The 10,856-nt window shown below is 41.2% G+C and overlaps 1 protein-coding gene across 1 annotated transcript in view; it reads right to left on the bottom strand.

Moving 5' to 3' along the window:
* Positions 1–1,803: 1,803 nt before the first annotated feature.
* lrpprc (leucine-rich pentatricopeptide repeat containing) overlaps positions 1,804–10,856 on the bottom strand; it is a 66,068-nt gene continuing 57,015 nt past the window's right edge. The window contains exons 35-38 of the mRNA XM_040139390.1: positions 7,653–7,727; positions 7,043–7,127; positions 5,576–5,718; positions 1,804–2,116 (exon numbers count right to left, since the gene is read on the bottom strand). Of these exons, the coding sequence (XP_039995324.1) occupies positions 2,045–2,116; positions 5,576–5,718; positions 7,043–7,127; positions 7,653–7,727 (375 nt within the window). The 3' untranslated portion in view covers positions 1,804–2,044. The remainder of the gene's footprint in view (positions 2,117–5,575; positions 5,719–7,042; positions 7,128–7,652; positions 7,728–10,856) is intronic.

Genomic DNA, 10,856 nt, shown 5'->3' with positions numbered 1-10,856 from the left:
TGACATGGTTTGAGTCCAAATTAGTAAAGTATTAAATCAAATTGCTCCTCTCGAGTGTTTATTTCTGTCTTCATACTCTCTACCATCCTTTGGCCTTGACATTTGGTACATAGGGTAGTCACTTGTAGCTGTTCGGTTTTATAACAATGAATGTTAATGATATTGCGATTACCCTTCACATTCTTGTTATTTTTAACATGTGAAATCATAAAGGGATTATCAAGTGCATGTAAAACCATAATGTGAAGCAAGAGTTCCTATTGTAAAACTCATGTTCCCTGATGTTTATGCAAAAAAAATCACTTTTTTTCAAAGAGCATGAACACAGCTGTACTCTGCTCTTCTGGGGGCAGTCCATAATTATCAATGGAATCTTACGCATCCATGTCAACTGTACTAATTTTTCTTAACACAAAAAACATTACGAAAGGCAAAAACTGTGGGTTCTATGTCCCTGGTTCATAACATAAGTTCCTGATGACCATGTTACTTCTCCTGCTTCTTAAAATGAGCTCCGCTGCCCGCTTGGACTCTCTGACGTCAGCTAATCCAAATCTTTTTGGGAAACAACCAGTGTGTGTTATCTAAGGCCTGCCTCAGTCGGGGTCAAGAGCAGCTTGTGTTACACGAAACAGGAATATCTGAGGCTGGTACTGTAGAGTAGATACCAAGCAGAAGAGGGCTGAAGGGCCAGGTAAAGGGACGGAAGAGAGAAGGGGCTGGGTTAGGGTTAGATACGAAAATCAGTACAAAATGTAAATTGATGCCGGTTTTCCTTTGCATCTGTCCTCTATGGTAACATTTTATATTAAAACAAACATGTGCAGACGCTTTTAGAACACAGCTAGTTTAAACCCTAATCAAAAGTAGAAGGTAAGGATGTTTTTAAATCTACAATTCCATTGTGTAAGAGGATATACTACATCAGTTCTTGAGAAAAGGAAGGCATTTCCACTTGATATGGACCTTTTTCCAAATCTGACATAAGCTGTGTCCTAAATCCATACAACATATACTGATTCTAAGCAGGTTTTGAGTATGTAGTGTATTCACACTGGGAAAACAACTCAAGTATACTGTAAAAAGTAAGCAGGCATGAGAAAAAACAAGAGCTTAATTTTTGAAGGGGCTTTTGTCGTAGATTGTTCTCCCACAACACAATGCGCAAAGGAGCGGTGGCACACGTATTCAGATCAGTAAAAGTACCAACGCCACAATGTGAAAATACTCCATGACAAGTTTAAGTCTTGCATTTAAAATCTTACTGAAATAATAATGCAAAAGATTTATTAATAAATTTTACTTCAAGTATCAAAAGTAAATGTACTCATTATGCAGAAGAATGGCTCCCGTCAGAGTTATTTTACTACATATAATAATAGTAATTGATTGCTATTAACACGTGAACAGCATTTTAATGTTGTTGCTGACTACATTTCGTCAAGAGTCATAGATATGTGTGTACAGTTTTAATCTGTAGAGTAACTGTAATGATAATTCAATTCCAGTAACAACTCAGGAAACAAACAAACAAAAAAATTGATTTCTTGTCTACTAACTGCACCAACAGTACACTATAAAGACTGGTATACAGTGCAGTATGTGCTGTAAACAGTTTGAGTGTAGTGTGGAACTGGGACACTGCAATTGGGTTGAGTCAAAGCAGGAGAGGCACAAGTGTAATTAACTGAGCCATTGCTGATGATATCACTTACACCTGTGTTTTACCTGCTGCCCTGACGAAGGGTTAATTGTACCACTGAATTCACACCATTTAAACCACACAAAGACCCGGGCACAGAATCTGGATTCCTAACTTCATTTATTAGCATAAATACTTCTGTACATTCTCAAAATCATCATTGTCATGGTCAACAATATCAATATCGCAGCAGACAGTTTTCAACAACCAACAGTCACAACACATAATACTCAATATTTCGGCTCAAACAACTTGTATGTATATATATAAAAAAAAAAAAAGAGAGCGACGAAGGAAGAAAACAGTGGGATTTGGATGGAGGTGAAAGGAGAGGAGGAGTCTTTATTCCTCTGCTGTCATCTGGGCTTTGTCAGCTCTCTCTCTCAGCTTGTCTGCATAAAACTTAAAGGACTCCTGGAAATGGAAACAAAGAGAAACAACTTAGCATCAAATATATTCCAAACAAACAGCGCCAGTGCTCACCTGCCTCGCAGTGAGGCTGGAAGGTGTGTGTGTTTCTGTGCTGCCTCTTTCCAAATGGAAGCCCTCCTGGGTCTGTCTAAATAGTCTCCACTCTCCAAGCAGGTTGTCTCGTTTCATCTTTAAATCCCCATTAATACACAAATAAGGGATTTGTAGCACACTCCCCGAACACACACTTTCGCTCTCTGCCTCTGTTCCCGGCTAATTAATCAGTGTTTTGATCCAGACAAAGTGTTGTCGTGGGTTTTTTCTGAGGGGTGGGGTGGGGGTGGGGGTTTCTGCAGATTATGCCAGCTCCTGACAATGTACTGTTTCCTTATTAATGTAGTAATTAATGCTGATAAATAGCTGTGTTCACTATAAAAGGAGAGAGGGGCTTTGAGACACCTTTAAAAGGTCAGTTCACCTCAATTACAAAAACATTTTCTCTCTAGATTTGGTTTTACTTGTCTAGATTTTGAAATGTGTGTCGAGACAGATTTCAGCGTCCATCGAAATACAGTGGAGCTGAAGGAATGTTCAAAGCAATCCAATCCAAAAAACATTCAAAATAAAATCTGACAGCTGCACTTCTTTCCAGAAACATTGTCCCTGTTATTCTGGATAACCCACACATCTCACTGTGAACACAGGAACTACTTTCTACTGAAACAATAGTCATGAATACCGTTCCCGGTGTGTTCTGGGGATTATTCCGAGTAATGGCGACATTGGGTCTCATGCAAGAATGCAAGAACATTTTTGTGTTTTTATAATAAACCTCTTACTTCTGCCTCGGGACCTGCTGGCGGATGTTCAAATAGCAATGGTTAGATATGAAGCTAGATTCTAGACAAAAATGTGTTTCAGGTTCACTTTTGATTTCATGGCTTCAAACTGGGAATGCGTGGCAGTCCCGGTGATAAATGAGAGAATACTTAACACTAGGCTACAGGTGATGTTCACAGTCAGGTGTAACAGAAGGTAGTGACCTAGACAGCGGCCAGCATGAAGACACTGAGGCCGCTGTTGGATGTTTCCAGCCAAAATACTCAGTAAAATTAAAAAAGTCTTGTCAAACTGTGGCAGCCACTTGATTTCGTTGGAATATTTAAACTCCATGTTCACTCAGAGTAAGGAATTACGCAGTTTATGTCAAACCTGCTTTTCCCCCAGGAAAAGGAAAGGCAGGCTGTCTGTACATGACTTGTTCCCTCCTCATGTACATTTCGTTCGTACCTAAGAGAGGCGGGAGAACAACGAGGAGAGGTGGGTTTCAGCCTGAGATGTGTTTGTAGAAACTTCTGAATACCATGACTTCACCTTTCCCTCTCCTTGCAACTCTTCTGCCTCTCCCCTGCTCAGAAAACCCGGCAATCACTTAGCTATCCTGACATTCAGTGAATAATGCAGCAGCTTCTCCACCTTCATCCCTCTTTCTCCTTCTATCTTTGCACTGCAGGTGAAGGATGGGAAGGTAAGAAGGGCTTCGGTGTACACCTGCCTCGAGGGGACAGCACACCAAAGTGCTGGGGCTGAGTATGTATGTGTCTGTGTGTGTGTGTGTGTGTGTGTGTGTGTGTGTGTGTGTGTGTGTGTGTTTATATGAGTGTGTGAGTCCTCGGCCAAAAATAGGGCTACATCAGTTTACAAAATGTGCAATGCGCTGAAACGCTCAAAAACCCTTGGAGCCAGAAAAAGAGAGCGGCTATTGCAGTGACACCATCTCGCTTACACAATATACGGTATGTACTCTGTGACCATGGGGCAAAATCTCTGACACACACACACACAAAGTAACAAACACGGGAGGCTACCTGCGTGCCTGTGTATACTGAACTGTCCTGAGACGGCAGACTGCTCCTTCGCATTACCGTTGCGCACACGGCGCACAGCACACACACAGTGGCACGCATCAGGACACCAGCCAGACAAGTGCCAGCCGTGGTTAGGAGCTGTGAGCTGAGTGTGTTCGTATTTGTACACAGATCTATTCATAATCTGCTGCTCACGTCTGCATGGTTGGGTCAGTATGGATAGGTGTGTGTGTGTGTGTGTGTGTGTGTGTGTGTGTGTGTGTGTAATCCACTGTGTGCTACTATAACATTATCATGATGCGTCACCATTTTACAAAATCCTGAGGTGTGAATTATTCATTCAAAACACACTGTAGTTAAACAAATGTAAAGTTATTCAGGTTTTTAAGGGAGTGAAGAGGTTTTTTTTTCTGATTTAATTGCTGACAGTGGAGGCACAGATCACGGCACTGAACCTCAGCACATTTGCCACATTGTGACATTTCTCAATACTGCACATATCTGAATATCATCATGGTATTGATTTCAACTAGATTCAATTAGTTCAGTGGTTCCCAACATGGGGGTCAGGAACCCCACATGGGTCCCAGGGCAAGTTTGAGGGGTCACGGGCAGATTAAAGTAACACAAAGTTGTTGGGTTTTTTTTTCTGTTAATCGGACTTTCAGAGTTCTCTTTAGGCCTCTGAAAATCCTCCAAATAAAGAAATCTGAGAAGCAAAAATCACTCTTTAGTTGAACTGCTGACATTTCATGTTCACAGTAAGTGAACTTAACTGTTGATGAGGGGTCCCAAGTAGACATTGCTTCATTTTAAGGGGTCACAGGCCATAATCACAGACTTAGTCGATTGACAGAAAAATAATGGGCAACTTTCATAACTGATTCATCGTTTAAGAAATCAAATTCCCAAACATTACCCACTTCCAACCTGTCATTTGTGAGGACTTGCCACTTTCCTTAGTTTGATATGACAGTAAATTCAATATATTTTTTTTTATATTTTTGACAGTTGTTCACACAAAACAGGCAATTTAATAGCATCGCCTTGGACTTAAAGAAACTGTGAGAGATATTTTTCTGGCACTTTACTGACCAAACGATTAAGCAAGAAAATAAGCTGAGGATTAAATTGATAATGAAAATAACTGCTAGTTGCAACCCTAATTTCAATTTCATTCAGAATGTAATGTGGTTCATTTGTCTGCACTCCAAATGCTCATATGAGTCCCAAATAATTGTTTGTAGGAAAAACTTTCATTTTACCCAGTGTCGGCTGATAACTCAACTCAGACATGCAAGTTGCTCAGTGCAATCAGCTTTCTACAAGTTTTTAAATGTGTGTTGCTCCCGGGCACATCAAGTTGTTACTGAGTGACAGGAGAGCAAGTTATCTAATGCTATTTTTTGACTGCATGGACTGTGTCTAAGTCTGTAGAAGTGCTTACTTAACATTTCCCAAAGAGAGCACATTCAGATACGTTTGAACAAAGATCCTGGGCTCAACGCTGGTCTCAATCACATGTGCAACTGAGTGATTGGGTACAGCATCAACTTTGTGTGTGTGTGTGTGTGTGTGTGTGTGGGAGACTCACAGGGGGCTCAGGGAAGGGCACCGTCTCTCCTGCATCGCGGTAAAGCGCAGCCAGCCGCTTGAGTGAGAGCTCATCTACGACCATCCCCTCCTCCTGCATCTGCTCCTGCAGAGCCTTGGCTGACGGTAAGTCCTTATCCAGAACTGCCGGATGAGAGGGGGAGAGAGAGAAAAAGTCAGCAAATGAGACAAAAAATTAGATATTTCAAACTCTTATTTGAAAGTAGACATTTGGAAAAAAAAATGACTGTCTGTAGGAGAAAAAAAGGATATACCACATTTAGCAGTAGTGGGATGATGTGTTATTTTCCACCTTGGTCTGTCATCAACTCAAGACCTGATGTACCCATGCTTTTGCCATGATAATGCATTACTTGAAAAAGCAGCAGGTGGAAAAAAAAGAAGCTCTGTAAATGTGTAGACTACTTTGTTTTCCTCCAGGTGTGGAGTAATGATTGAACAGGGGAGTGAAAAAAAAAAAAAAGGCAAAAATTCAGTGGCACTTGGCCTCACTTTGAAAGAACTATTCTAAAGATAACACACCAGGAGAATAAAATAATCTTTTATACACATTTAAAAATCAAATAATTACAAAATTACAAAGCTGAAATCAGTAACTTTCTGTATATTATCTCCCTCTTCAGGTAGACGTATCTGAAACGATGTTACGTTGATGTGAGAGTAATCATCTGTAAACCTGAAACAGCATGAATGTGTGCAGTTGTGCGTGTCAAAGAGACAAAAGTGGGAAGTAAGGTCACTACTGTCAAAAAAAAGAAAAGTGCAAGTTAAAGAGACGAGAAAAGAAAACCCCTCAAAGAGAAAAAAGAAAAAGAACATAAACGGGGCAGAGAACAGAGGCGAGCAGAGCAACACTAATTGTGTCCCCTATGGCTGCCTTGACCGGCCAGCAAGCTAATGCTGATTAAATAGTCATGTCTGCTCCATCTCTGGTGTGACAAGGTACGAAAGAGGAGAGATGGGAGGGCGAGAGGGTGAAACAAAGTCGGGAGGGGGGGTAGGTAAAAGCAAGAAGGGGAAGACAAAAGACAGATAGGAGTAAAAAGGTGGAGAGGTCAAGAAGAGGAAAAAAAAAAAGGACAAAAAGAAACGCTGAGTGGTGCACCGTGTTGCGATTAGCACGCTAGGCTAGCCAGGACAGTTAACTCATTAGAGGACATGTGTTCTTCTCACCCTCGAATGTCTGCCTGCTTACACACACACATGCACGCACGCACGCACGCAGACACAGGCACATGTCTTGACCTGATGCATTGTTAATGTGTCTGCTAATGTTGACTTAGCCACACGCCAGTGAGTCGCCCGCTGCTCTGCTAGCTGCTCCACAAGACCCAACCAGGCCTCGTGTAAGTGTGCAAGATTGTGTGTGTGTGTGTGTGTGTGTGTGTGTGTGTGTGTGTGTGTGTGTGTGTGTGTGTGTGTGTGTGTGTCTGTCTGTCTGTCTTACCATGACATTTCAGCAGGTACGGGTACAGCACCTGCTTCTCGGTGAAGTCTGGAATCAGGCTCAGCAGGGCCTTGATCCTGCCCATCTGCACACACAAACATTTATTCACATACGAGAATAATATCTGTGTTTGTACGTGTGTGTGTTTGTGTGTGCGCGTGGTTTTGTCACCATTTTAAACATTCAAATGTCTGAAAATACAATATCGGTAGAAAGTTTTGTTCCCATGCGCTGATGCTGAAGTGACCTTTGCAGTTTCATAGGAATTTAGTTTATGGAATTTACAAAAGGAACTTGAAATATGCAGAGTAAATCTACTGGGTCTTATTTTTGCGGTTCTGGCCATCACTTCTATAATTTATTACAATGTACTCACAAAAGCAATTGTTCGAACCTATGAACATGGCAACATCACTACAATGTCGTCTTTTTGGTGATGATGTGGTATTCCCAGACCTCAGCAATAAATTTGGCCCATTCTACGTTATTATTACTGACAGGAAAAAATTGTAAAAAAAAAAATAAATAAATATATTACACACACATATATATACACAAATTCTTTATAATTGCAGATGTAAAAGAGATTAAACCTAAATCGTGATTTTACCTGTCCAGGAGTCTGAGCCTTTCGAGACAAGTAGGACAACAGCACCTCCTTCTGTTCAGCCAAGGCGTTACAGCGCTACGGCGAGACAAAAGGGACAAAAGAAACACGTCAGGGATAACATGAGGGGAGGGGGGAGGGCAGTGCATTTTTTTGTTCCTTTTTCAGAAGTCACACACATTCAAACACACGAACACCCACACTAAGGTTAAAGGTCGATTATGGATTTAATAACAACTATGAGTTTAAATGTACACCACTGGTCACATCAGAAAGCATAACTATCATCAATTAGTCACGCTGAGGGCCAAGGCCATCACTCAATGGAAATATAAGGGCAGCCTAAGTTGTTCTTTGCACCACTGTCACCTGTACCTGTGCTTTAAGACTTAAATCACTTAGTGGAAGACGGGACGTAAACGAGACGAAAGTGAACAAGCGAGAGAGGGAGAAAGAGAAAAAAAAGACATGCATGATCCTGTGATCACTATTCCACATGAAACTAAACAGACTGCTGAGCTAACTATATCCTGACCAGTAGCGGACTTTTGCGGGAGCTATCCGAACAATAAAATTAGCCGATGTTCATACTACATAAACATACATTTAAAGCTTTTTTTGTCATGAGACGATGTATTTGACAGGACATTTACAGTTAAAAAAATGAACTTGTCTGTGCTCTCTGGTGGAAAAATTGTGTTAAGTTGGCGCTCCTTCTATACCTCGCCACAAAAAAATTACTGGCATTTCTCTGCAACAACTCCTTGTCACTCACTGACCGACGTATACACTGATAAGACTTATGTGTGATAAGCTAATATCGACCCATGTATCAGCATGAGGAAACACCGAATGGTGGAAAGTAATGTGGAGTTTGAGATGCAGAAACATCCTTTTTGCATTCATTCCTCGCAGCAGTGAGACATTTTTACAACTGTAAGGGCTGCTTTGTAGGTAAAATTGCAACAGATTCTGACTCTGTCAGAATCTTTTAAATCTGATGATTAAAAAAACAAAAAACAAATCAATTTCAGTCCACTAGACCTTAATAATACAATATAAAATCAAATATGACAAGAATTTAGAAATACGTGCGAGCATACACACAATACACTGTGTGTGTGTGTTTTAAGGGTGTGTGTGTGTGTGTGTGTGTGTGTATAAAAGAGATGCATTAATGTTCCTGAGCTCTGACTGAGTGTGCGTGTTCTCCTGGCTGAGCAGCAATGAGGTCCCATTACTAGCCAGTCGTGAACTAACGTGTTTCACTCCTTCTCCACCTCGTACAGAATTAAAAAGCGAGTGGCCTGTAAGGCTTTTAACAGGAAACACACACACACAGACACACACACACACACACACACGGAGCAAGCTGCCTTCTTTCAGAGTCACTAAGTGGCAGGATGGCTTTAGCACAATCAGGCAATTAGAACAACACTATGCCACTTCGCTCAATTTTGCTCCGTGCCTTCGCTCGCTCTCTTTTTCTTTCTCCTTCACTACACCAACCACTCCCAAAGGCGACACCGCTATGGGCTGGGCCTACTGTCTCCCTTGCTCCTCACACACACTGCCTAAAAGCTCTGGATGCCCGGGGAATGCTTTCTCCTTTTCCTCACACATGCACGTAAGCAGTAGTAGACGAGCTCAGAAAGCACCTGCCTCACTGCTTCGCTCTGTCACTGTTTCACTTCTTAATGACTAACTTCGTCCCTCTCGTTCTCCGCTCGCTCCCCACCGGCCTCACCTCCTTCTCTCCTGATAGCCTCGTCACCATTATTGTCTGCTCGCCTACTTAAAAGCTTTTCAGAGTTTTGGCCCTGCTTCACTTATGATGGGATGGAGGAGTTAGGCTACAACCCTCCAGTGACCCTGGAAGAGCAACTTCGAAGGGGACTAGGAAAGACGAAAACAGGCCATGATGAGGGTCGAAAAAGGAGCACACCGGATAAACCTGGGTCGCATCAGTGGAGTCTAAACTCACAATCTTAACACTCTGACGACAAAGACAAGTGGGAGAACAAGTTTTTGAATAGTCTTTGCTGTGAGATGTCCTTGTAGTTTTAGTTTTCTAACACCACGAACATTTCTTCCTGGATTTTTGTTTTCTTGTTACCCGATCATTTAGCAGTGGGCTTCTCATATTTCGAGTGCTGCCTGAAACATTTTCACTGACAAGAAGTGGCAGATGTTCTTCTCCAGAGTAACTTAAATACTGCTCAGTGTTTGTGATTAAAACATCATCTTCTATTCAAGTAAGATTTGAGAGTAAAACAAATAATCCCAGTGATTAACTGACTGACCTTTTAAGGCAGATTTACGTCCCTGTCATTGTCTGATGCCTTTTAATGTTGTTTTATTTTTTCTTTATTTAGATGTTTTTATATCAGCATTTCCTCCACATTTGTATACATGTTCACACTTCTCTTTTATTCATTTTAAAGTTCAAATGTATGTAAAGCACTTGAAACTGCCTAGTGTGCGAATTGCAGCGGTGGATTATCATTTAACTCTGCCTGAGGTGGAGCGTATCTTTAACTAGTTTATACAGGGGTGCAATTAATGATTATTTTCATTAAGTATTAATCTGCTGGACTTTTTTTTGTTCAATTCATTTATCGTTTAAAATAGTGAGAAATGTCCATCACAACAGATATTTCAAATTTTCTACTCAAGTACAGTACGTAGTAAGATTCAGGGAGATCCTCTTAAATTAAACCCGATAGCAGAAAATCTGAAGACTGTTCCTACATCTCTACCTTCTATCTCACAGAGAGAAACGGGAAAAACCGAGCCGACATGCATATCAAAGCAAGAGACATATTATAGCTTTAAAAATGATGTAATCCATAGTTTGTGTTTAAATAGTGATGAAGATGAGAGTAGTAAGTAATGTATCTGTTCATTAACATGCATGCCAGTCAGACATCCCTGTTTAAAGATTGAGAGGGATAATCACTCAAGATGTCAGGGAGACATGAGGAGCAGACATGTCGTCTCTCTGTCTGATTGTATCTACGGTGGTTTATATTTCTCTCTGTGCCCCCTCTGTTGATCTGGTCCAGGGGAGACTGCAACGTTATTATGAAAAAAAGAGGCGCTGTGACTGACCTACCTGGTAAATTTAAGATAAAAAGGCCAAGCCAGCCCATTTTCGGTGGGTTGGGGTTGGTTAGGTACCCACTTCTCGACTGCTTTCTACACTAA

The sequence above is a fragment of the Xiphias gladius genome, chromosome 11, assembly GCF_016859285.1.
Source record: "Xiphias gladius isolate SHS-SW01 ecotype Sanya breed wild chromosome 11, ASM1685928v1, whole genome shotgun sequence".
Classification (NCBI taxonomy): domain Eukaryota; kingdom Metazoa; phylum Chordata; class Actinopteri; order Istiophoriformes; family Xiphiidae; genus Xiphias; species Xiphias gladius.
Note: the sequence above shows the minus strand (reverse complement) of the source record. Positions and strands in the feature narration are given on the sequence as shown.